The sequence below is a fragment of the Rhinopithecus roxellana genome, chromosome 20 (genome assembly GCF_007565055.1).
Source record: "Rhinopithecus roxellana isolate Shanxi Qingling chromosome 20, ASM756505v1, whole genome shotgun sequence".
NCBI lineage: Eukaryota > Metazoa > Chordata > Mammalia > Primates > Cercopithecidae > Rhinopithecus > Rhinopithecus roxellana.
The window spans coordinates 69,762,283-69,789,135 of NC_044568.1; the positions used below are offsets into that span (position 1 = coordinate 69,762,283).

General features: G+C 46.5%; 1 protein-coding gene across 6 annotated transcripts in view; it reads right to left on the reverse strand.

The window, feature by feature from the left end:
- The window catches only part of CLUAP1 (clusterin associated protein 1), a 42,788-nt gene that overhangs the window by 5,132 nt on the left and 10,803 nt on the right, over positions 1-26,853 (reverse strand). For 5 of the 6 annotated variants that reach the window (XM_010376043.2, XM_010376042.1, XM_030924715.1 and 2 more), the window contains exons 5-11: positions 25,915-26,010; positions 22,428-22,511; positions 17,042-17,175; positions 13,217-13,358; positions 8,632-8,704; positions 3,496-3,603; positions 1,753-1,808 (exon numbers count right to left, since the gene is read on the reverse strand). In XM_010376043.2, the coding sequence (XP_010374345.1) occupies positions 1,753-1,808; positions 3,496-3,603; positions 8,632-8,704; positions 13,217-13,358; positions 17,042-17,175; positions 22,428-22,511; positions 25,915-26,010 (693 nt within the window). The remainder of the gene's footprint in view (positions 1-1,752; positions 1,809-3,495; positions 3,604-8,631; positions 8,705-13,216; positions 13,359-17,041; positions 17,176-22,427; positions 22,512-25,914; positions 26,011-26,853) is intronic. The other variant, XM_030924717.1, reaches the window with a different exon arrangement.

Below are 26,853 nucleotides of genomic sequence, written 5' to 3' on the forward strand. Positions count from 1 at the left end.
AAGGCTTTGCATGGCCCCTGCTGCCTCTCTCGCTCACCCACAGTCACACCAGCTGCCTCTGCTCCTCAACGTGAGGAGCACATTCCACATGCCCAGGTGCCACCAACCCACAGACTCGCTCCCTCCACTCAGGCCCTGCTCAAACACCACCATGTCAGAGCCCTTTGCTGAGCTTGTGGAAGATGCCACCCCCTCCTTGTTCCCTGTCACTCCCTGTCCCCTGAAGCTGTTATTCCTCCTGTTAACACCATGAGCCTTGGATCCGCCGCTCCATCATTATTGCTGGGGGCTTGTCTCTGAAGCGGGGGCTTGTCTCTGCCCCCTGCTGCGTTCCCCATAATCCATGACAGCACTGCCATGTGGCAGGCACTCAACAGACACGTGTTGGATGCCTGAACACGTAAAGCATGGAACCCTGTGCCTGGAGGGCTGCATGGACACAGCCTCTTTGAAATAAACAAGTGAGTACCAGGCATAAAGCTCAGCTGCAACTAATGCATTCGCTCTGAGAGAAGGCACACCTTGGAAAAGAGACAGGCAGTGCTGCTCCAGTATTCCCATGCCACACTCCCTCTGCTTCTGTCTTGGATGGGCAAGACAGAGAGAAGCTATTTATCATCCACGCCCGAGCTTGTTAAGAAAATTATTTTCTAGTTGCTCTCTCTGCTTCTCTACAGACTGTGTCCTGTGAATTCAAGGCCTGATCTCTGTGCATCCTGCTGACAAACCTGAGCGGCCTCTCCCCACTGTGAATTCCGCAGCAGCACAGGCTGCGGATGCGTGAATCTGTGTGCAAGAACGCAAGGCCCTGTTTCTGTCTCTGTGCAGCCACTAGTGCCATGCCACAGACACAGGTGTATCCACCAATGGAGGCAGCCTGGGGTCAGTCTCTGTCTAGTTGCCCTTCGCTGTGTGGGCTGAACAGCACTGCCAGGGATGCAACAAAGAACGCAGACTTGAGTAATGGCCAGCAGAGCCCTGATGACCGGATCCCACCAAGGTCTCCTAGACTCCCTTTTTGGTTAAGTGCTTCAGGGAGTTATCCACTCAGTAAAGCTCAATGCAGCCTGATATCTCAGCCTCATGCCTGGCACCCCAGGGGCCTAGTCTGGGGACAGTGCTGCTTCACCGTTCCTTCCCCAGCACAGACCAGGGAGGAGGGCTGGTCCTGAGCCCAGCCCTCGGCGTCCTCCTTCATCTCTAGGTTACGGCCCAGGGCCTGAGGACTGCCAGCCTGAGCTTTCCCCGTCTCCAGGCTCGGTGCTTGCGCCTCCTCTTTAGCATAGGGGCCTTCAGTGATCCCGCTGTCACCATGGGATCCCTTTTGAGTGGCTTTTTGCCCAGGAGAGAGGAAGCATCACTCCTAGGGCAAGGCCCCTGGCTGGCCCTGGGAGGGCTGACAGACACCCACAAACACATGAGGCAGAACAGAAAACCAACCTGCTTCTTGGAGTTGGAAGTCTTGCATTTACCTAAGAGAGCTGGTGCTGCTTCCATCTTTGGAAAGCGAGAATGGAAAGAACAGTGAGAAGGCGAAAAAAGCAGAGCAAGCACATTCACTTGAAAAGAAATGAACCATCCATGAGCAAGGAAGAGCCCAGAGCCTCATGAGGCCAGCCTTGCCATGCATCGAGGCGTGGCTGGACTGACCACAGACGGCTCCCTGGCTGCTGGCAGCAACTCAGCCACTCCCATCTATGGGACAGCCAAGGCCAGCGCACACAGAACCGCTGAGGGGAGCGGGGGACTTACATTGTCATCGGAGTCTCCACCTTGCATCATGCCCACAATGCGTTTGCCAGGTCTTCCTGAGAATAACAAAAGCATGAAGAAGTCATAAAACCTTGGAAAATAAAGCAGGAAATAGCATTCAAGATTTGTTTTCTGACGCTCATGCGTATAATCCCAGTACTTTGGGAGGCTGAGACAGGAGGCCAGGAGTTTGAGGCCAACCTGGGCAACATGATGAAACCTCATCTCTACAAAAATTTTTTTAAAAAATTAGTCAGGTATAGTGGTTCACACCTGTAGTCTCAGCTACTTGGGAGGCTGAGGCAGGAGACTCGCTTGAAACCATGAGGCAGAGGTTGCAGTGAGCTGAGACTGTGCCACTGCACTCTAGTCTGAACGACAGAATGAGACTCTGTCTCAAAAAAAAAAAAAGTGACAGTGCTCCAAACATTAACAGGTGGTAGATAAGAAATGTTTTTAAAGGCAAATATAGGAGAATTTTGTAGTACTAAATTAAAAATTTACAGAACCTTTGACCTAAGAATTTGACTTTTAATGATGCAACCTAAAGATAGGCAGACATGGCCTGGCGCAGTGGCTCAAGCCTGTAATCCCAGCACTTTGGAAGGCCGAGACGGGCGGATCACCTCAGACCAGCCTGGCCAACATGGTGAAAACCCGTCTCTACTAAAAATACAAAAACTAGCTGGGTGTGGTGATGCAGGCCTGTAATCCCAGCTACTCGGGATTATAGGAGAATCGCTCCCTCCGGGGGCGGAGGTTGCAGTGAGCCAAGATCATGCCATTGCACTCCAGCCTGGGGACCAAGAGTGAGACTTTGTCTCAAAAAAAAAAAAAAAAAGTAGGGGGCAGATCTATTACTGACAAAAGAAGAGTTCCAATTGTATTTAATTTTTAAAAACAAAAGCAAGTTGCAGAACCATACATACCGTCTGATTGCACTCAGGTTAAATTTTTTTCAGGTGATCTTCATGTGTGTGTATGTGTGCGTGTGAGTGTGCATGTATGTGCATATGTGTATGTACAGACAGGTAATGTGTAAAGACACACCCACCCTGGCCACTAGCCATGAGCCCTGCCAGATGGGAGTGGGACATGAGGAAGACCCCAGGGCAGCATTCACATTCGCTCTACAAATGTTGTTGCCTGAGTCTTTTTATGTTTTAACTTAGTTTTAAGAGCCCCTCTATGTCGCCAGGCCACTGTGCAGTGGCTATTCCCAGACACAATCATCACACACTACAGCTCCAAGCTCTGGGGCTCAAACGATCCTCCGGCCTAAGCCTCCTGAGTAGCTGGGAATAAGGCATGTGTGACTGCGCCGAGCTTTGTTACTTGAATCTTTTGTGATGAGTAAAGGAATTAGAAGAACATTTTTTTTTAAGGCAGAGATGCTCATTTAAGTCCCTTTCTGCATTAATTTTCAGGCTATTAGGTATATCATTGCACTGAGAGTGGCAGAGGCAATGTGTTCTTGTGGCTCTGTGAGAAATACCAAGCCATAAATATGAACCATCCAGTCTTGGGATCACAGACAAGTACGAATATTAGGAGCAAACATGACCACTGAGCAGTTCAAGAGCCATAAACAACAGGACAGGATAAACCTGAGCAAGAGCTGCTTCCAGGGGCCATTCACAGTGCGCGTGTGGGCCTCAACACTAAGCAGCCTGCCCCAGTCCTGGCCAGGTGTTCTGTGAAACGGGGCACAAGGAGGAAGGCCAGCAAAAGATGCGGGGGTACCTTGCATGAGCACCTCCATGGCTGTCCGTGGCTTGGGCAGCCGCCTTTCTTCCAACTCACTGTCGGATTCGTCATCCTCCTGGATGTCTACGTCCGAGTCATCATTACCTGGCAGGAACACAAGCAGGCAAAACAAAGGAGCGGCTTCATGATCACAACTAAACAGCTCTGCCCACTAAGGTTTGCGTGCATTAGCCTTTCTTTGGATGCATTAGATTTTATAAGACTCTCCGGATTTGCCTGTAGATGCTTAGTTAAGAATTAATGTGGACAATGATGTGCTGTTTTTTTTAAAAAAATAATTTCCCAAAGCAAGGAAAATCATTAGTTAGAAACGCTATTACAGTCATCAGAACAGCGACACAAACGCCTCCAATTCCATCCTTCTAAAACCTGCATGGCTCCCTGGGTGCAGAGAAATCAGGTGCCAGGCAGTGAAGTTTTTACATATTCTCTGCAAAGACTTTTGGAAGATAGTTTTCAACTTAATTGTGTTGAAGCCCTTGAAGGAAATCTGAAAATTTAAAAACTGAATAGCCAGCTGTCAAGCGCTTGGCTAGTTCAGGGAAAAACCCATTCTCTGACTAATGTTAGGCTGCGTTACCAGAACTCAAGTTCCTAGATCGTGACAAAGATGAGGAAGTGAAGGCTGCTAGTAAGGTAACACAGCAAGACTGGAGGCAGGGAGGCCAGGCTAGGAATGGCACGAATGGGGCTGCCCTGAGGAGAAGGATGATCTTAGTGACTGGCAGTGAAAACTGGTGATGTGATTGTTCTCCCCTGGGGAAAATCCCATCACAAAGACAGATTTTTTCCAAAGTAATTTTCGATGGGACACCCCTTTTTTTTTTTTTTTTGCGATGGAGTCTCGCACTATTGCCCAGGTTGGAGTGCAGTGGCGTGATCTCCACTCACTGCAAGCTCCGCCTCCCGGGTTTATGCCATTCTCCTGCCTCAGTCTCCCAAGTAGCTGGTACTACAGGCGCTTGCCACCACACCCAGCTAATTTTTTGTATTTTTAGTAGAGACAGGATTTCACCATGTTAGCCAGGATGGTCTCGATCTCCTGACCTCATGATCCACCCGCCTCGGCCTTCCAAAGTGCTGGGATTACAGGCGTGAGCCACCATGCCCAGCCGGAACAGCTCTTTATATTAATTTCTTAAATACATTCTTTGGAGTCTTGCACCTATAGGCTGAATATTTCCTAAAGGGAACCTATAGAAGGAGTCTCCACTGTGGGAAGAAAGACCTTTCACTGCCTGGCACCTGACTTCTCTGCACCCAGGGAGCCACACAGGTTTTGTAAGGATGGACTTGGAGGACCTTGTTCTGATGATTGACTCAGAAGTTAGTTTGGAAGAACAGTAATTGTTAGTCTGCCCAAAGGCTTTGCTATGCCCCTACTATAAGAGGGTGATGTGGCCGGGCGCAGTGGCTCACGCCTGTAATCCTAGCACTTTGGGAGGCTGAGGTGGGCAGATCACCTGAGGTTAGGAGTTTGAGACCAGCCTGGCCAGCATGGTGAAACCCTGTCTCTACTAAAAATACAAAAACTAGTCAGGCATGGTGGTGCGCACCCGTAGTCCCAGCTATTAAGGAGGCTGAGGCATGATAATTGCTTGAACTCGGGAGGTGGAGGTTGCAGTGAGTCGACATCACACCACTGCCCTCCACCCTGGGCAGCAGAGCGAGACTGGGTCTCAAAGAAAGAGAAAGTAATGAAATGGTAACAGTATCTAGCTAGGCACTGTGGGAAGGTTTTCTGCTTTCTTTAGCCATGGAGAGAAGAGCTGTGCTTTATAGTACAGGAAGGGCCAACCTAGGAGCTGGAGAAAGTGTCAATAACAACATCCTGGGCTTCGACACAATTACTTTGAAATCTTCTGAAAGTCTTTACAGAGAATATTATTAAATATTAACATCAATTAAGGACTACAAAATGAAACCACTATTCAGCTTAGTTCATTTCTTATGCCATCCAGGGAATTAAGACATTAAATCCTTATCCCATGCAATGCAAATCAAATTATATAATCAATTTTAAAATAAAATTAATACATGTACCTCAGGCTCAATAAAAATTTCTTCTTACAACTCAAACCAATACAGACTTGAGAAGTGAGCAGGTAAACTAAAGTCAATTGCTATCATATGATTTCAATGTGTCTCTGAAAAGCATGCGTTGGAAATTTAAATCCCAATGCAACCATGTTGGGAGGTGGGGCAGATTGGGAGGTGTTTAGGTCATGAGGGCTCCGCCCTGAAGAATGGACTAATGCTGGTTATAAAAGGGCTTGAGGCTGTAGGTTTGATCTCTTGCTCTCTCTCCCCCTTTCTTTGTCCTTCTGTCATGGGATGGTGCAGCAAGATGCAACTCCTTGATCTTGGACTTGACCCCAGAACTGTGGCTCATTAAGTTTCAGACAAGTAAGTTTCTGTTTATAATAATAATAATATAAACTAATACTAATATATGTTATATAATTGTCATATGTTATATATGGCAGTATATGTCATATATTGTATGTCATATATTGTATATTATATATATGTCATATATATATAAACAAACACACATACAGATACATACAAAACTAGCCCTCTGTATCCATGGATTTCACATCCATGGGTTCAGCCAACCATGGATCTGAATTTTTTTTTTTTTTTTTGAGACGGAGTCTCGCTCTGTCGCCCAGGCTGGAGTGCAGTGGCTGGATCTCAGCTCACTGCAAGCTCCGCCTCCAGGGTCCACGCCATTCTCCTGCCTCAGCCTCCCAAGTAGCTGGGACTACAGGTGCCCGCCATCTCGCCCAGCTAATTTTTTTTGTATTTTTTAAGTGGAGATGGGGTTTCACTGTGTTAGCCAGGATGGTCTCGACCTCCTGACCTTGTGATCCGCCCGCCTCGGCCTCCCAAAGTGCTGGGATTACAGGCTTGAGCCACCGCGCCCGGCCGGATCTGAATTATTTGGAAAAAAAATTCTACAATTATTTGGAAAAAAAAAAAAATCAACAAAGTTCCAAAAAGATCTACAAAGTTCCAAAAAGCGAAACTTGAATTTGCCACATGCCAAGTACTAGGCTGAATCCATGTGAATGAAGTGATATATAGGCATTATGTTAGGTATTTTATGTAACCTAGAGATGATTTAAAGTATACAGGAGGATGTGCATAGGTTATATGCAAAGGACTTGAACACCTGTGGATTTTGGTATCCACAGGTGGGTTCTAGTACCAGTTCTCCACAGATATTGAGGGATGACTGCATATATCCATATATATAATGCTGTATATATTTTATGTAAAATATATAATTACCCAGTCTCAGGTATTCTGTTACAGCAGCACAAAACAGACTAAGACATTAATGCATGCTGACACTGAAACCACTGAGCTGACAGTGACAATTAAAATTAAGTATGGCTGACAACATGCCAGTATAATTCAATGGGGAAATAATAGTCTTTTCAACAGATAATAATAGGACGACTGAACAGCCACATGCAAAAGAATGAAGTTGGACCCCCTGTCTCACACCATATATAAAAATTAACTCAAAGTGGATCAGAGACCTAAATGTAAGAGCTAAAACTACAGAACTCCTAGAAGAAAACACAGAGGTAAATCTTGGTGAATAAAGTAAGATCAGCATGGCAGGTCTTAGCATCCTGGCCCAGGGACAGAATGGGATGCAAGTAACCAACCAGGGCTCCTGCCTGAGTCGGGCTTCTCGCAAGGGACAAACCCCATGCAGGCTGATCACTGAGGGCTGCTTCTCACGCTCCTGGCTGACATGGAATTAAACAGAGGAGGGCTGCTTTGGCTAGACATGCCCTTCAAATTTCCTAACCTTGTTCCTGGAGGACCGCCCAGCAGTCCCTATCCTTCCTCCAGGGTTTCCTGAGATTCAGATGACAGAGTCATAGAACAGGTGCAAAATGAGAGAGATACAAGGGAAATGGCAAAGAAAGAGAAAGAGAGAGAGAGAGAGCGCGAGAGAGCATGCGTGGGAGCATGTGTGTGGGCCTGATGCCTCAAGTATGAGATCAAACAGAATATTTCGCCGTGAAGAAAAGAAAGAGCAATCAGCAAGAGGAGGAGGAACTCCGTGCAAGAAGGCCGTCAATTCAGCAGGAAGATCCTGGGCTGCTACTGGTCCCTGACAGTGACTTGACACTGAAGTTCAGGGGTAAGGGAAGCTGCCTGGTCACAGAGAGCTCCTTCCAGGAATCTCGGCCTTGTATGGACGTAACCCTGTGTCTCTCCAGCTGAGTGTCTTGCTGAGCCATTCTGGATTATGGGGGGCATCTCAGTGGCATGGGGACCATCACGAAGCGAGTGGTCCCTCTCCCTGCACTGCATCCCAATGCTTGTTTTCCATCAGTCAGCCTGAAAATACAGAACCCTACACACCTCTAGGACCACATTTTCTTATAGTTACACATCATATATAATTCAAACTATAATTTATTTTATTTTATTTTATTTTATTTTTTTGAGACAGAGTCTCAAAAAGAGGCTGGAGTGCAGTGGCGCGATCCCGGCTCACTGCAAGCTCCGCCTCCCGGGTTCACGCCATTCTCCTGCCTCAGCCTCCCAAGCAGCTGGGACTACAAGCGCTCGCCGCCACGCCCGGCTAATTTTTTTGCATTTTTAGTAGAGATGGGGTTTCACCGTGTTAGCCAGGATGGTCTCGAACTCCTGAACTCGTGATCCGCCCGTCTCAGCCTCCCAAAGTGCTGGGATTACAGGCTTGAGCCACCGCGCCCGGCCTTCAAACTAGAATTTAAACACGGGAAAACACTACCTTAAATGGCACAAGAATGAAATGTGTTTTAAATGCTATATTTAAACCAGACTCTTGAGTGAATACAATGGTACATAAAATAGAAGTTGTGAGAAAACTGCCTTTCGAAAATATTTTTGTACCTATAGTCAACAATATTTTATTATACTTTTCAAAACTGAAGATGTAGAGTGAAGTGTTCTTACTACATTAAAAAAAAAACTGCTGAAGAAAAGAAAATACATATTTAAATACAGACACACACAGAGACACACACACACACGTATCTCTCAAGGCTGAAAATGCTAGTCCAGAGTAAACTGCTCATCTACAAAGCCCAGCCTTACTTCCACTCTTGAGCAGGCGCTTCTCTTCCTCCTTGAGCTTGTTCTGTATCAGGCAGAGAGTGTTTTTAGCTTCCTGTGGAAGAGGAAAAACAGACTCAGGAGAGATGGCCCTTTTCTGGACTGTTCTATTCTTCTTTACCACTGTGTAAGGACTGCTAAGTTTGTGCTACAGAACAAAAAAAGAGCTAAACTCAAGGAAGGGGAAAGAATTAACACGGCCTGAACAACTCCAGGGTCCCGAAACTTACTGCCCTTTCTCTCTGAGGTCGCCTGGCGGCCTGCTGGACACAGGCACCCAGAGTGAAGCAGCTGCCCCACCCCCATGCTTCTCCGACTACACTTCCCTGCCTCTGAGGAGAACTAAATGCCCACCATGTGTGCCTGTATGGCCTGGGGACACAGAACAGACACATCTAATTTTAGGGCAGAGACAGGCCTCTTGCTTTCATAGGAAGAAAGTATAGATTTTATCATTTATCTTTCCTGCCCTGCCTTCAGATTCCAGCTCAAAAGATGCTAAATAGTAGGATAGGTAAGGATGGGAATAGGGGTGGGGACAAGAGGAAATATCTCAGATCATAAAACGTGGCCTTATTATCAAGAAAGAAAATGGGGACTGGGCGTGGTAGCTCACACGTGTAACCCCCATGCTTTGGGAGACCAAGGCAGGAGGATCACTTGAGCCCAGGAGTTTGAGACCAGCCTGGGCAACATAGGGAAACCTCATCTCTACAATACATTTTAAAAATTTAGCCAGGTATGGTGGCACATGCCTAAAGTCCCAGTTACTCAAGAGGCTGAGGTGGGAGGATCACTTGAGTCTGGGTCTGAGGCTACAGTGAGCTATGATCACACTCTGCACTCTAGAGTGGCAAGTAACACAGTGAGACCCTGTCGAGAAAGAGAAAGGGAGAGAGAGAGAGATGGGGGGTGCAGGGTGGGGGAGGGACAGACAGAGGGAGGAAGCTGGCTTTAAATATTGTTGTAGTTATAAACATTAAAAATAAAGCACTGTGTTTCAGGCATGGGGTATTTCGAGGGAACAGGTATTCTAAGGACAGAGTGCGAGAGTGACTCAGAGAAAAAGAGATGTACTTGTTGAGGAAAGGTAGGGTAGAGGGCTCCCCCGGAAGTCTCCTGGGCCACCTATCTGCCATTCTGAGGCATACTGTTTGGTCTGTTCTCTGAACCCAGAGGTGGCCCCAGATAATACAACAAAATGGCCAACGTTTCTTTTCACTGCCCTTGACTGCTCTTTCCCAGGTATCCAATGTTTAAAATGTTCTAAACTCCAGGCTCTTTCCAGTGCCCTCGAAATGTGCCTGTCCTGTACCATTTCTCCATGGCCTGCCTCTGCCACCGAGTAATGCTATTAATGAATTCCTCGTCAAGATGACATGTGTCCACATGGATGCGTTAGGTACTCCCAGTTAGCCCTCCTGGACAACAAACTAGCTCTGCCCAACTCAAATGCTCAGAATTATAAGAAGCCTAGCATAGGCCAGGCGCGGTGGCTCAAGCCTGTAATCCCAGCACTTTGGGAGGCCGAGATGGGTGGATCACAAGGTCAGGAGATCGAGATCATCCTGGCTAACCCGGTGAAACCCCGTCTCTACTAAAAAATATAAAAAACTAGCCGGGCGAGGTGGCGGGCGCTTGTAGTCCCAGCTACTCGGGAGGCTGAGGCAGGAGAATGGCGTAAACCCGGGAGGCGGAGCTTGCAGTGAGCTGAGATCCGGCCACTGCACTCCAGCCTGGGTGACAGAGAGAGACTCCGTCTCAAAAAAAAAAAAAAGAAGCCTAGCACAACCTTAATACCAAAAGCTGTCAAGGGCATGAGAAGGGGAGACTGCAGACCAATTTCATCATGAAAATGGAGTCTAAAAGACTATTCTCAGGTTAAGGATAGGGCAATTCAAAAATTGATCACAACTTGGTTCAATTTCCTTTGCTCTAAATTCCACATTTATCAACTCATGCTCGGGTCTGAAATACTCTTTCCTAAATGGCCTTACCCACGGGGATGAAAGGAACCTGTAAGATGGCTGGTCAGGTTCAAGGCCACATATATTTCCCACAATCAACCGATAAACTGCCATTCCTCTTTACAAAACAATCTCCAATGAACTATTTTGGTGATTCAATTAAACACAACTTGAAAATCTTTTTTTTTTCTTCTTTTTTTTTTTTTGTTGAGACGGTGTCTTGCTCTGTCGCCCAGGCGAGTGCAGTGGCACGATCTCTGTTCACTACAACCTCCACCTCCTGGGTTCAAGCAATTCTCCTACCTCAGCCTCCCAAGTAGCTGGGATTACAGGTGCCCGCCACCATACCAGATAAACTTTGTATTTTTAGTAGAAGGGGTTTCACCATCTTGGACAAGCTGATCTCAAACTCCTGACCTCGTGATCCACCCACTGTGGCCTCCCAAAGTGCTGGGATTACAGGCGTGAGCCATCGTGCTGGGCCCCTCTCCCTGCATTTTTTTTTTTTTTTTTTTTTGAGACAGAGTCTTGCTCTGTCAACCAAGCTGGAGTGCAGTGGCATGATCATGGTACACTCCAACTTCAAACTTCCAGGCTCAAGCAATCCTCCCATCTCAGGCTCCCAAGTAGCTGGGATAATAGGTGTGCAACACCATGCCCAGCTAATTTATTTATTTATTTATTTGCTTTTTGAGACAGAGTCTCGCTCTGCCGCCCAGGCTGGAGTGCAGTGATGCGATCTCGGCTCACTGTAAGCTCTGCCTCCTGGGTTCACACCATTCTCCTGCCTCAGCCTCCAGAGTAGCTGGGACTACAGGTGCCCACCACCATGCCCGGCTAATTTTTTGTATTTTTATATAGACAGGATTTCACTGTGTTAGCCAGGATGGTCTCGATATCCTGACCTCGTGATCCGCCCGCCTCGGCCTCCCAAAGTGCTGGGATTACAGGCGTGAGCCACTGCGCTGGGCCTCCCTCCCTGCCTTTTTTTTTTTTTTTTTTTGAGACAGAGTCTTGCTCTGTCAACCAAACTGGAGTGCAGTGGCATGATCATGGTTCACTCCAACTTCAAACTTCCAGGCTCAAGCAATCCTCCCATCTCAGGCTCCCAAGTAGCTGGGACAATAAGTGTGCAACACCATGCCCAGCTAATTTATTTATTTATTTATTAGGGACAGTCTCGCTCTGCCGCCCAGGCTGGAGTGTAGTGATGCGATCTCGGCTCACTGTAATCTCTGCCTCCTGGGTTCACGCCATTCTCCCGCCTCAGCCTCCAGAGTAGCTGGGACTACAGGCGCCCGCCACCATGCCCAGCTAATTTTTTGTATTTTTAGAGACAGGGTTTCACTATGTTAGCCAGGATGGTCTTGATCTCCTGACCTCGTGATCCATCCGCCTCGGCCTCCCAAAGTGCTGGGATTACAGGCGTGAGCCACCGTGCCCGGCCTAATTTATTTTTACTTCTTTGTAGAGACGGGTCTCACTATGTTGCCCGAACTGGTCTCGGATTCTTGGGCTCCAGTGATCCTCCTGCCTAAGCCTCCCAAAGTGCTGGAATTACAAGTATGAGCCATCGCACCTTGCCTTGAAAATCTTTATGTGAACTGACTTAAGCAAGTTTTATTTTTGGAGATGGAATCTTGCTCTGTTGCCCAGGCTGGAGTACAGTGGCACAATCTTGGCTAACTGCAGCCTCTGCCTCCCAGGTTCAAGCGATTCTCCTGTCTCAGCCTCCCGAGTAGCTGGGACTATAGGCGTGCACCACCACACCCGGCTAATTTTTTTATATTTTATTTTTATTTTTATTTATTTATTTTTGAGACAGAGTCTCGCTCTGTCACCCAGGCTGGAGTGCAGTGGCCGATCTCAGCTCACTGCAAGCTCTGCCTCCTGGGTTTACGCCATTCTCCTGCCTCAGCCTCCTGCGTAGCTGGGATTACAGGCACCTGCCATCTCGCCCGGCTAATTTTTTTTTGTATTTTTAGTAGAGACGGGGTTTCACTGTGTTAGCCAGGATGGTCTCAATCTCCTGACCTCGTGATCCGCCCATCTTGGCCTCCCAAAGTGCTGGGATTACAGGCTTGAGCCACCGCGCCCAGCCTAATTTTTTTTACTTTCAGGAGGGGTGGGGTTTCACATGTCGGCCAGGCTGGTCTCGAACTCCTGACCCCAAGTGATCCACCCACCTTGACCTGCCGAAGCCAAGCAAGCTTTTAAATCTGCACTCGAGGAATCAGTGGAAAATAAAATACACTTAAAAATTATTATGGATTTCCAGACGGCAACAACAGGGCCTGAAAGCAACCACAGGCCCCATGTCGGCACAGGTTCTTATGCAGCCGCACAGGCCTCACGTCGGCCCTGTCTGTATTCTCAACTGACTAAACCTGAAGAAATATGACATCAAAGATTTGACAACCCTGGAGTCCAGGGTACACTGCCAGCAAAACAAATGCATGACATGAGCAATCCTCAGACTGACCAGGGAGAAAAACATGTACCGATATTTTTTTCACAATGATATTAACAAAATGACCTGTCACCCAGTACAAAATAACACACCAGAAGGAATGGCTGAACAGAGGACAGGCTCAGTTCACCTCAAACCTTTCTTGCTCCATCCTATGATACTCTTCAAGCTGCTGCTCCAGGTAAGTCAGATTTTGAAATTTCTCCAGATAAATGTCATACTGCTTTTGTAATTCTTCCTCAGTCTTCTCATACTCATCCATAAAACATGGCCTAAAACGAGCAAATGAAATAAAAAGTGAAAGGTGAGTTAATGTGCAGTAGTTAAGGGCCTTCATTCTTGTAACTGCTTACAAATATTTTCCCTCTTCTCCTTTCTCCCGCCAAAATGGACATACGTCTTTTTCATCATAAGTAAGATGTACTCTTTGTAAAAACTTGAAATAACCCTGAAAGTATGTATGAAGAATGATGTAAAAACTACTGATAATCCCATCACCAGGTATAAGCATTTGATAGCTGACATACATCCTTCCAGACTTTTCTATGCATAGAGATAGGAATGCATTTTAAACAAAAATTAAATATACTAAGAAATTCTATATTTTTTTTTCATTTCAATATATCATAACGTCAATAGAGTTAAAAATGATCAGGCCGGTACATTGGCTCACACCTGTAACCCTAGCATTTAGTGAGGCTGAGGTAGGAGGAGGATTGAGCCTGGAGTTCAAGGCTGCAGTGAGTGACGATCCTCTGACCTTGCCATGGCACTCCAGCCCTCCAGCCTGGGGACACACTGAGACCTCATTTCTAAAGGCAAAAAGTCACATACCAGACACATCTCTCAAAATCAACAAATATATATATTATTATCTTATTTGGGTATAATGTTCTACTGTCGGCTGGGTGCAGCGACTCACGCCTGTAATCCCAGCACTTTGGGAGGCCAAGGCAGGCGGATCAACTGAGGTCAGGAGTTTGAGACCAGCCTGGCCAACATGGTGAAACCTCGTCTCGTCTCTACTAAAAATACAAAAATTAGCCAGGCATGGTGGCGCATGCCTGTAATCCCAGCTACTCAGGTGGCTGAGACAGGAGAATCGCTTGAACCTAGGAGGTGGAGGTTGCAGTGAGCCAAGATTGCGCCATTGCACTCCAGCCTGGACGACACAGCAAGACTCCATCTCAAAAGAAATAATAATAACAATAATAGTGTTCTACTCTCAGGCTATTACAAATTTTAAGCAATCCTCTAAAAAGGGGACCATAGGTTGTTACGAATTAAAGCTGGTTTTTTTTGTTTGTTTTTTTGAGACAGGGTCTCACTTTGTCACCCAGGCTAGAGTGCAGTGGTATGATCATGGCTCACTGAAGCATCAAATGCCTGGGCTCAGGTGATCCTCCTGGCTCAGGCCCCCAAGTAGCTGGGACTACAGACATGTGCCACTATGCCCGACTATTTTTTTTTTTTTTTTTTTTTTTTTTGAGACAGAGTCTTGCTCTGTCGCCCAGGCTGGAGTGCAGTGGCTGGATCTCAGCTCACTGCAAGCTCCGCCTCCCGGGTTTACACCATTCTCCTGCCTCAGCCTCCGGAGTAGCTGGGACTACAGGAGCCCGCCACCTCTCCCGCCTAGTTTTTTGTATTTTTAGTAGAGACGGGGTTTCACCATGTTAGCCAGGATGGTCTCGATCTCCTGACCTCGTGATCCGCCCGTCTCGGCCTCCCAAAGTGCTGGGATTACAGGCTTGAGCCACCGCGCCCGGCCCCGACTATTTTTTATATATATTTTTTGTAGAGATGGGATTTCGCCATGTTGCCCAGGCTGGTCTTGAACCCCTGAGTTCAAGCGATCTGCCCGCCTCGGCCTCTCAAAGTGCCGGGATTATAGACATGAATCACTATGCCCAGTCTAAAGAGATTTTTAAACGATAAAAAAATTTTTTAAAAGGCCAGGCGTGGTGACTCACACCTGTAATCCCAGCACTTTGGGAGGCCGAGGCGGGTGGATCATAAGGTCAGGAGTTCAAGACCAGCCTGTCCAACATAGTGAAACTCCATCTCTACTAAAAATACCAAAATTAGCTGGGCGTGGTGGTGGCTGCCTGTAATCCCAGCTAGTTGAGAGACTGGGGCAGGAGAATTGCTTGAATCCGGGAGGTGGAGGTTGCAGTGAGCTGAGATGGCACCACTGCACTCCCACCTGGGCAACAGAGCGAAACTCCATCTCAAAAAAAAAAAACAACAAAAACAAAAACAAAACAAAACAAAAAAACATAAAAATCTATTTCAACTGATTTGCTGAACTTTTTCTTTTTTTCCTATTATTGACCTTAAAGGGAAAATTCTACTCTTTTAAAAATATAAGCAGATAAACTAAGAAATAATTATAATCTTTTGAACTAGAGCAAAACAAAGAGACTTTTTTTTTCTGTTAAAAGGATCTGCAGCTTAACAAAAATGAATTGATGCTGTAAAGGTGGAATGTGTCGAGATCAATCTATCTGGCGGCACTGACTTCTGTTTTGTTTCCCTCTCTGAGGCTCCAGAGGTAAATAGCCAGTTTCAGGAGGGGAAGGGCCTCGGCCTTGCGCTGGGTGGCGAGGAGCCAGGGCGCTCCCTGTGGTTGTTGTCACTGCCCCCAGGTGCTGTCCCCCCACAGACCTCGGGACGGTGGCCAGGGTGTAGCCAGCCACGAACATCCAAAAAGGCAAAACATATTCGAGCAGAGCAGGCAGCTGGGAAGAGGAGGGAGCTAAGAAGAAAGAAAAATAAAGGGAGAATGAAAAGGGAGAAAGAGCAGAAGCACGGGGGAGGGAAAGAGGTGCAGAACGAAGAAGAGAACAGAGGGCTGGCACCACTATTCTCCATCGGTATTCCTGGGAAATACATTTCCAATGAGGTAAAGTAGGAAGAAAGACGAATTACTGACTGGTGAGGAATGATCAAGGTTTAAATAAAGTCTAAAATCTATGCCAACAAAGAGGCAGGAGTATGTTTCTGTTTCTACCTAATTTATGGCAAGTTCTTAGCAGACCACGTCTGGATTTCCCCATCTGGATTCACTTACTCTGCCTTGAGTTTCAAGAAGCTATAAAAGCTTAAAGGGCAGTTCAAGCATAAAGCAGTTTTCCAGACATACTGCAAGCAGTAAAGAGAATGAGTTTAGCCATCTGCTTGTTACGACAGGCAACACATGCACATTTTGAGGTGAAGATATCCTTATGTAAGGCTTTTATTCATTGCTTAAGAAGAGTTAAGATCATATTCTATTCTCTTAAGTCTTTGTTCTAACTTTTCTTTTTTCTTTTCTTTTTTTTTTTGAGACGGAGTCTTGCTCTGTCGCCCAGGCTGGAGTGCAGTGGCCGGATCTCAGCTCACTGCAAGCTCCGCCTCCCGGGTTTACGCCATTCTCCTGCCTCAGCCTCCCGAGTAGCTGGGACTACAGGCGCCCGCCACCTCGCCCGGCTAGTTTTTTGTATTTTTTAGTAGAGACGGGGTTTCACAGTGTTAGCCAGGATGGTCTCAATCTCCTGACCTCATGATCCGCCCGTCTCGGCCTCCCAAAGTGCTGCGATTACAGGCTTGAGCCACCGCGCCCGGCCTTCTTTTTTCTTTTAGAGTCGGGGCCTCGTTCTTTTGCTTAGGCTGGAGTGCAGTGATGCAACCATAGCTCAGTGCAGCCTCAACCTCCTGGGCTCAAGCAATCCTCCTGCCTCAGCCTCCCAAGTAGCTGAGATTACAGGTGTGTACCACCACACTGAGGTAATTTTTAAAAATTTTTAGAGATGGGGTTTCATTATGCTGCCCAGGCTGGTCTCAAATTCCTGGGCTCAAGAGAACCCCCCACCCCAGCCTCATGAGTAGCTGAGATTTCAGACATGAGCCACCACGCCCAGTTTGTGTGAACTTTCCAGGACACTTTTCTATTCATTCTCCAAGTGTTCATATCTACCTGACACTCTGCAGAGTCTCTAGTCGCTTCTGATTTCTTTCCAGTTCTAATTTTCTTTTTTCAATTTTGGCTTCTAAATTAGCTTCATCAGAGGCCACATTATTGAGCAGGTCTTTAGTCTTCTGCACCTGTGTCTATATTTAATGGGAAATAATGAGACAAGGTGGCAATAAAAACAGCCATCCTAACTCATAGAAGAATTTTGCAACTCTTCAGGCATGGCAACATTATGCTCAACAAACACAAAAGCAAATAAATAAAGTAGACACTTCCCCAAGCAATGACTCACTTAACCCACTAGTTCCAGGGAGAATATCACACAGGTCCAGAAAAAATTATCTTTTTTTCCCCCATGAAAAGCAGGCATTTCTGTCCAGGGAAAGAAGTGAAGATGGAAAGAAGAGTGTCCTGGTCAAGGTGGAGAGGCCTGCCGTCTTTTGTCTGACTCACTCGGTTAGAACAAGGTACACATCAGTCTGGATGGTCAATCTGCCTTTTTTATCATTCAGGCCATGCCAATAGTTACAAACACCCGACTTACAGAATACACACACACCAAGTACTGCTAGAGGGGAGAGAAAGAAACAGCTGGTCCCAGCCCTAACCCACTGCCTGCTGGGACTGAGAGAAGGTCCCTCTTCCCTCTTCCTGGCAACAGAAGCTTGACTACAGACTATAAATGAGAAGAAACCATGCTGAAGTCAGTACAAAAGCAGTTCCCACAGTGGCCTTGGCCACACTGACGTGCACCAGCTCCGGAAGGGGCCCAGGGCAACAGTCAGAGAGAGGCCCTTGGGCAACAGAGGCTGAGTAAAGAACGGAAAGGGGACACGGGCCCACTGACAATGACACAAGTCTCCCTATCCTAAGAGAAGGTTCATTTGAAGCAGATAGAGTCACAGGTAGAGCACTGTCTTCATATGCGTCTTGTCCGGTGGCCTGCCGGGTCACAAGCCTATGGTTCAGGCTCCAATCTCTTCATAAGGAATCTGGACTGCCACCCAGCTGAGCGTGGAACTGGCCCCCCAGGGTTCTGGCTTTCCAGCCCTGCATTAAGTTCCTGGTGGCCAAGGTGGGGCTTGCTCCTCCAGCACTTTGCCTACGTGTAGCATCCCGTAAAGGGGTTACTCTGTTTTCCTGCAAGTCTCTGAAAAGCTATGGGCTCCACAGAGAAATGGCCTAAGAAGCCCAGACACTCTCCACAACTCTCAGGGATGGTGTGTTTTGGAAGCAGCCACTGTTCCTGACAATGCATTTATGGTCTGATTTTTTTGATCTAAGTACGCTGGCCATTTTTAAGATACTTTCATTAAAATAATCAAATCCTTATCATCCATTTGCTGCAAGTGCCTTAAAGCCCCCAGGAGAAATGTGAGTTCACCCTTCCAGGAAGAAAGGTAGGTCTCCTTTCTAAACAACTTCAGTCAATGGCAACTATTTCCTTGAACCAAAGTCAGATTAAAACCTTGTACATTTATCCCACCTTAAACATATCTGTTCCTCAAACAAGAAAGATCCACAATGCAAAACAGCTGTGTAAACACAATTTTTCCCTGGTTTCTGAAATAAATGGCCTGTACTTCCTAACCCCTTTTAAGTACCCATGTTGTTGTTTTGGTTTAGTTTTTAGAATGACCAAACATCACAGATATTTTCTAACAATGAAAGGAGTCTTAAGAGATTTCTACCAAGAAATGAACCCTGTCCCCTCTTGGGTGTTCTACTTTTAACATATTAGTGCTAAGGGCACACTCATGCCGTGTTCACCTGATTCAGTTAGAACACTGGCAAGCATTAAGAGGTATAACACTTTTTTTTTAATTTTTAAATTTAGAAACAATCAAAAATTTACGTAAGACCTGTTGTACAACACAAAACGTTTTTCCCAACCTAGGTGACAGTAAGTTGCTGACCAGATGTTCCAACATCCTAGATACTTTAGTGTGTATTTCCTACAAATAAGGACTTTCTCCTACATCCCCGCAATACAATCATCAAAACAGGAAGCCAGCACTGACACACTACCACCATCTAACCCCAGCCCCACTCCACTGTCCCCACTTGTCCCAGTGAAGTCCCCAACAGCAGACAGGAGCTGCCTATGTGTCCAGTCATCACATCTCCACAGCCTCCCTCAGTCTGAAATGCCCCCTCAGCTTTCCTTGACTTTCAGAACCTTTTCACTTTGGGAGCATACAGGCTGCTTAATCTGTAGAATGCCCCTCAATTTGGCTTTGTCTCATTAGAGTCAGATATGCATCACTGGCAGGAATACTCAGAAGTGACTGCATCCGACCAGGCGTGCATCATTCTGATTTGTTCTACAACGATGATCTTCACTTTGATCACTTGATTAAGGGGGTAACTGACGGGCTTCTCCCTGAGAAGCGACTCTTTTCCTCTCTGTAATTAATAAGTACTCTGTGGGCTAGGCACGGTGGCTCATGCCTGTAATTCCAGCACTTTGAGAGGTCAAGGCGGGCCGATCACCTGAAGTCAGGAGTTTGAAACAAGCCTGGCCAAACATGGCAAAACCCCATCTCCACTAAAAAAAAACAAAGATTAGCTGGGTGTGGTGGCACATGCCTATAATTCCAGCTATTCGGGAGTTCGAGGCACAAGAATTGCTTGAACCCAGGAGGCAGAGGTTGCAGTGAGCTGAAATGGCGCCACTGTACTCCAGCCTGGGCAACACAGCGAGACTTCGTCTCAAAAATAAATAAATAAATAAAATAAAACAAAAATACAATAATTAGCCAGGTGTGGTGGTGCGCCCCAGTAATCCCAGCTACTCAGAAGGCTAAGACATGAGAATCACTTGAACTTCAGGGGCAGAGGTTGCAGTGAGCTGAGGTTGTGCCACTGCACTCCAGCCTAGGTAACAGAGCAAGACTCTGTCTCAAAAAAAAAAAAAAAGTACTTTGTGGAAAGCTACTTTGAAACTGTGTGAATGACCTGCTGCTCCTCCTCAGCTTCCAATATTCTTTTTTTTTTTTTTGAGACGGAGTCTCGCTCAGTCACCCAGGCTGGAGTGCAGTGGCATGATCTCGGCTCACTGCAAGCTCCGCCTCCTGGGTTCACGCCATTCTCCTGCCTCAGCCTCCCGAGTAGCTGGGACTACAGGCGCCTGCCACCACGCCCAGCTAATTTTTTGCATTTTTAGTAGAGATGGGGTTTCACCGTGTTAGCCAGGATGGTCTCGATCTCCTGATCTCATGATCCGCCCGCCTCGGCCTCCCAAAGTGCTGGGATTACAGGCGTGAGCCACCGTACCCGGCCTCTTTTTTTTTATGCCAGTGAGAACTCGTGGTTTCCTATTTCATTCTATTATGCCATAAAATTAATTATTCTAACTTATTTTGATGCTTAAGTTGTCCCTACTTTGGCCAGGAGAGGCCCACTCAAGTTGACTTCTGTATGCTTGCAACAGCTCCCTTTCCTCCTTTGAGCTCTTCCTTACTTTCTTGTACTGCTCCTGCCCAACTCTGGAATCAGCCATTTACCCCTAAGAGTTCTGGTTCCTTTTGGTGGAGAATGGTATTAAGCCAGGTGCTTGGTGTGCTCAGAGCTAAGAAATGTATGAGTGTGGGTGTGTCTATGTGTATGTATATAAATAAAACATATTTACATACATATGTATGTAATTCCTTAAATGTATATACATGCATATCAAAATTTATTCCTATATCTATCTATATATTGAAAATTATGCATTTAACCAACATCTCCAATTTCAGGTTCACTCTAATTTTCTCTTTCCATTTTTGTGACATTTTTGTGACTTTTTTCTCCAACAGTGAGGAACGTGGCTTCGTTATCATTACCATATTTTTACTTATCTGATCCATCTGCCTATCTGTCACCAATCTCCAAACCAGGGCTGTGGTGCCCTTCTCCCCCTGTGAGGCTCTGACTTCCTGGGCTGGGCTACCCAGGGGTTACTACAGTTCAATGACAAGAGAATTATATATTTTTAAAAACCTATGATTTTTAGAATTTTGTATAACTCATAGCAAATTCTTGTTCTATGCCTACTCTGAATGTACACAGGGGCCCCCATCTGTGTCTACTGAGTAAAATAAATCATCAATGATGACTGAATATCTATTGTGCATCAGAGACGAGGCTTGATATGCCCTGTCGTGATTAATGTTTATAAAGACCCCACACAGTTGGGAATGCAGTTCTTGCTATTTTACAGATGAGGAAAATGAGGCACAGAGAGGTTAAGTAACTTGCCTAAGATCACACAGTGGAATTCAAACCCAAGCAATCTGAGTCTAAAGTCACCCTCATGATCTGCCTTCCAACTGACTCCTTTAGATGAGAGGATAACTGATGTGGGTGAGCTAAACAATGGTGATCCTTCTACTTATTACAGTGCTGTCTGGAATTTAGAAAACCCTGAAACAATTTAAATACTAAGCAGTGAGGAATTGGTTAAGCAAAATAAAATAGAGCATTATTTATTAAAATTCTTGAATAATTGAAAATTATCAAATCACTGAAACTGATGAATTTTTAACAACATGAGAAGTTGTTTTTATTTATAACAAGGGGAAAAAATGATAGTGAGTGACCTAGGTATGCTCGAATGTCCTCTGAGTTTTTCATTTCCCCACTAACACATCCCTCGTTATGGCCGGGCGCGGTGGCTCAAGCCTGTAATCCCAGCACTTTGGGAGGCCGAGACGGGCGGATCATGAGGTCAGGAGATCGAGACCATCCTGGCTAACACGGTGAAACCCCGTCTCTACTAAAAAAATACAAAAAACTAGCCGGGCGAGGTGGCGGGCGCCTGCAGTCCCAGCTACTCGGGAGGCTGAGGCAGGAGAATGGTGTAAACCTGGGAGGCGGAACTTGCAGTGAGCTGAGATCCGGCCACTGCACTCCAGCCTGGGCGACAGAGCCAGACTCCGTCTCAAAAAAAAAAATTAAAAAAAAAAAATTTAAAAAAAAAAAAAAAAGGCCGGGCGCGGTGGCTCAAGCCTGTAATCCCAGCACTTTGGGAGGCCGAGACGGGCGGATCACGAGGTCAGGAGATCGAGACCATCCTGGCTAACACGGTGAAACCCCGTCTCTACTAAAAAATACAAAAAACTAGCCGGGCGACGAGGCGGGCGCCTGTAGTCCCAACTACTCGGGAGGCTGAGACAGGAGAATGGCGTGAACCCGGGAGGCGGAGCTTGCAGTGAGCTGAGAGCCGGCCACTGCACTCCAGCCTTGGTGGCAGAGCAAGACTCCGTCTCAAAAAAAAAAAAAAAAAAAAAAAAAAAAACACATCCCTCTTTACTAAGCCTAGCTTGTTCTGTCTTGTACGGGCAAGAAATCAGTATTTTTGAATCCCAGGCATTAAAAACATTATATAAAAGCAAAGTCATCTTACCAAAATCTCTTTTATTGCAATTCTCATCACTTTTTCAGTCTCATTTATTTCCAGAGGTCTGGCAATGGCTTCTGTTCTCATTTCCTAGGGAAACGGTAAAATCATTTACAAATATTTTCAGAAAAGGAGTTCTCAAAATCAGTATTCCTAGATCTAGATGTGCCTTGTGGACTGATTCTCCAAAGTTTCATTACAACATGAATCTCTGATGCAAAAACACTTCCACCATCACCTCCTATAATGTCTTCCATCATCTAAGTGCCTACCCAGCCTCTCTCCAGAGCTCAAGATCCTCCTTTTCAGCCAAAGGCCCATGTGACCCCAACTCTATGAGCAAAACTGAATTTAGCATCCATTATTTTTTCTCCCAAATTTACTTGCTTCTTTTTTTTTTTTTTTAAGAGAGAGAGGGTCTCACTATGTTGCCCAGGCTGGTCTCAAACTCCTAGGCTCAAGTGATCCACATTCCTTGGCCTCCCAAAGTGCTTGGATCACAGGCATGAGCCACTGTGCCCAGCCTCAAATTTGCTTCTTTACCTGCATTCTGTCCAGGTGACACCCAAACTAAGCACAGTTCAACTTGCTGTCAGGATCCCCTGCCAGCCTCTATCATCTTTCTTAGGATGAAGTCCCTCTCAGTTGCCTATCACTAACAAACACAACCGACAAGAACAGTTACCATGGCCCTGCCCCTAGCATGAACCATTAACCAATCAAGGGAGACATCTGTGACTATCACATCAGTGCTGAAAACTTCTGAGACATGGGATTTTAATGTGGATATAGTTATGAGGTTTGCCAGAGACAATGTTTGCGTGACTCCAAAATTCGTATGTTGAAACTCTAACCCACAATGTGATGATGTTAAGAGGTGAGGCCTTTAGTAGGTGATTAGCTCATAAGAGAAACCCTGGGGAGATCCCTCACCCCTGCTGCCATGTGAGAAACCAGCAACAAGGCAACATCTGTTAGGAACATACCCTCGCCAGACACTGAATCTGTTAGTGCTTTCATCTAGACCTCCCCAATCTCCAGAACCGTGAGAAACAAATCTGTTATTTACAAGTCACACTCAGCTTATTGTGTTTTGTGACGGCAGCCTGAACGGAGTAAGACAAGGTTCCTAGAGCACTGTGTCAAAACGCGTCTTGTGCTTCCTTTCTTCCACGGTGCACCTGCACATGCTGGTGGGAACGGCTGAGGGCAGGGTGAGGACTTAGTCAAGGAGGCAGAACTCAGTGCCTTGCCTGTGACTGGGGCTGCACCTCAGTAAATGTTGACTGAATGAAAGAAAAACAAACATTGGATAGGGGATCTTCCTCGGATCATGACTACGTACAGAATTTGAAAAGTACTACATTCAGGGTCTCTTGGTTTCCTTGGGAACAGTTCTGCCACTGGTTACTTCATCATTCTTTACAGGATGGTGCTGAAAGAGTCCCTGTGGGATGGAAGTGAAGTCTCACAGTGATGCCACAGCTCTAGTGGCAATCAGCAAGTGGCCAGCTCCTGTCTCTGGGTCTCTTAGGGACACACACAGACATATGTACACCACTGCACTAGAAACAGAACAGGGGCAAGCCTGGAGGTGCCTTATTCATCATCTGAATTAGCTAGAAGATGTCAGTGGCAGTTTCATTCTGCCAACCACACTTCATCGGGTGGCAACTGCCAGGTCAATATATGATGAGCAGGCATAGCAACCTGGCACCTAAGCCCCTCTTCCCCAGACTTCCACTTCCGGTTTGCTCCCAGGGTATGTCAAACATAGGCAAGGCAGTGAGAGAGAGAAGCCATGGCTGGCATTCCTGATAGGAAGTGAATGAAAGAAATTCATTTAATTAAGCAGTAGATTGAGCACATATGCTTCAAGTGCCATAAATCTTTTTTTTTTTTTTTTTTTTGAGACAGAGTGTTGCTCTGTCACCCAGGCTGGAGTGCAGTGGCATGATCTCCGCTCACTGCAAGCTCCGCCTCCCAGGTTCACGCCATTTTCCTGCCTCAGCCTCCCCAGCAGCTGGGACTACAGGCGCCCGCCACCACGCCTGGCTAATTTTTTGTATTTTTAGTAGAGACGGGGTTTCACTGTATTAGCCAGGATGGTCTTGATCTCCTGACTTCGTGATCCGCCCGCCTCGGCTTCCCAAAGTGCTAGGATTACAGGCGTGAGCCACCACGCCTGGCCCAAATGCCATAAATCTTTACAGGTAAGGATTAAACACTACTCCACTCTAGGCCAGACGCAGGGGTTCATGCTTGTAATCCCAGCACTTTGGGAGGCTGAGGAAGGCAAATCACTTGAGATCAGAAGTTTGAGACCAGCCTGGCCAACATGATGAAATCCTGTCTCTACTAAAAATACAAAAATTAGCCGGGCGTGGTGACACACACCTGTGATCCCAGCTACTTGGGAGGCGGAGGAAGGAGAATCACCTGAACCTGGGAGGCGGAGGCTGTAGTGAGCCAAGATTGAGCCACTGCACTCCAGCCTGGGCAACAGAGTGAGACCGTCTCAAAAAAAATAACAAAATTTTAAAAATAAAAAATAAACACCACTCTACTCTTAAATAGCTGCTTAAATGTAGGTGATGGCACATACTTCTTGGCTGGCACTGGCAGCAACAAGGATTGCAAATCAAATCAGTCTCCATTGCAACATCAACTTCAGCTGACTGGAAGTGACACAAAGATCGCTGGTCCCCAACTCTGCTGTTAGAATCACCCGGGAGAATCTGAAAACTCCCAGTGCCCAGGTCACATTCCATAACAAGGACCCCAGAGTTAAAGACAGGCTTCAGAAGTCTTTAGAGGTCCCCAGGTGTTTGCATTGGATAGCAAGGTCTGGGAACTGCAAGCTCAGAAGATCATTTTTGAGAAGAATGCTAAAGCAGGGCACACCAGAAAAAAGCATCATGACCAACAAAGTCTGCCAGGGCACAACAAGGACAGCTCAGTCACATGCCATGGAGCTGCCACTACTAAACAAGAAGTTAAAGGTAGATCAGTGCTGGGCACGGTGGCTCATGCCTGTAATCCTAGCACTCTGGGAGGCCGAGGCAGGCGGATCACGAGGTCAGGAGATCGAGACCATCCTAGCTAACATGATGAAACCCTGTCTCTACTAAAAATACAAAAAAATTAGCCGGGCGTGGTGGCGGGCGCCTGTAGTCCCAGCTACTCGGGACGCTGAGGCAGGAGAATGGTGTGAACCTGGAAGGCGGAGCTTGCAGTGAGCCCAGATCGCACCACTGCACTCCAGCCTGGGCGACAGAGTGAGACTCCGTCTCAAATAAATGAATGAATGAATGTAGACCAGTGCCCACCAGAAGCAGGAAGGGCATCTAACATCCTGTATCACCTTTCCACACATTAGCTCATTTAACCAGGTGTATTTCATTAAATCAGAACTGAAAAGGAAGAAACAGAATTGAAAAAGAAAACCTTGAAGAGAAAATCCGCATAGTTAAGGAAGTATTGGAATGCTTACCCTCAATTCTACTTCCATGCCGAGCAAGTCATACAGAGATGCTCCTTTGGAGGTGATTTCAGACGCAAGCTGCCTGGCTGCCTTCAAATCTGCAATCTGGAAGGAAAATAACAAAAACAGAAACCTCAGCAACAGATTTTTTTTAATAGAGATAGGGTCTTGGCTATGTTACCCAGGCTCCTCTCTAACTTAGTCCTGGCCTCAAGTGACCCTCCTACCTCAGCCTCCCAAAGTGTTGGGATTATAGGCAGAACCACCATGTTCAGCCAATCATAGATTTCTTTCTTTTTTTTTTTTTTTCTGAGACAGACGGAGTTTTGCTCTTGTTGCCTAGGCTGGAGTGCAATGGCGCGATCTTAGCTCACTGCAATCTCCACCTCCTGGGTTCAAGTAATTTTCCTTCCTCAGCTTCCCAAGTAGCTGGGATTACATGTATGTGCCACCACGCCCGGCTAATTTTGTATTTTTAGTAGAGACAGGGTTTCCCCATGTTGGTCAGGCTGGTCTTTAACTGCTGACCTCAGGTGATCCACCCACCTTGGCCTCCCAAAGTGCTGGGATCACAGGCGTGAGCCACCGTGCCCAGCCAGCCAGATTTTTAACATGCACTTGACCACCAGCCTGTTCACATCAGTTCCTACCTTTGGTTGGGACACGTGACCACAAACATGTGCTTCCCCAGTCACACGCTCATAGGCTGCAGGACATACACTCAAGAAATGATCATCTAAGTACTAAAGAGACCAATTCCAGGATGCCTAGGTCGCTCCAAAAAACCTAATGTCACGTCAAACTGAAGCCCCAACCAGGAGGGCATGGCTGGGAGAAAGCCCACATGCCTCCTACTTGGACTCTGTCACAGTAGAGGGTATCCGGCAGCAGCAGAGTGACCACATGAAGGGACAGCCTGAGAGACAAACATCCTCTTGCAGCAGCCTG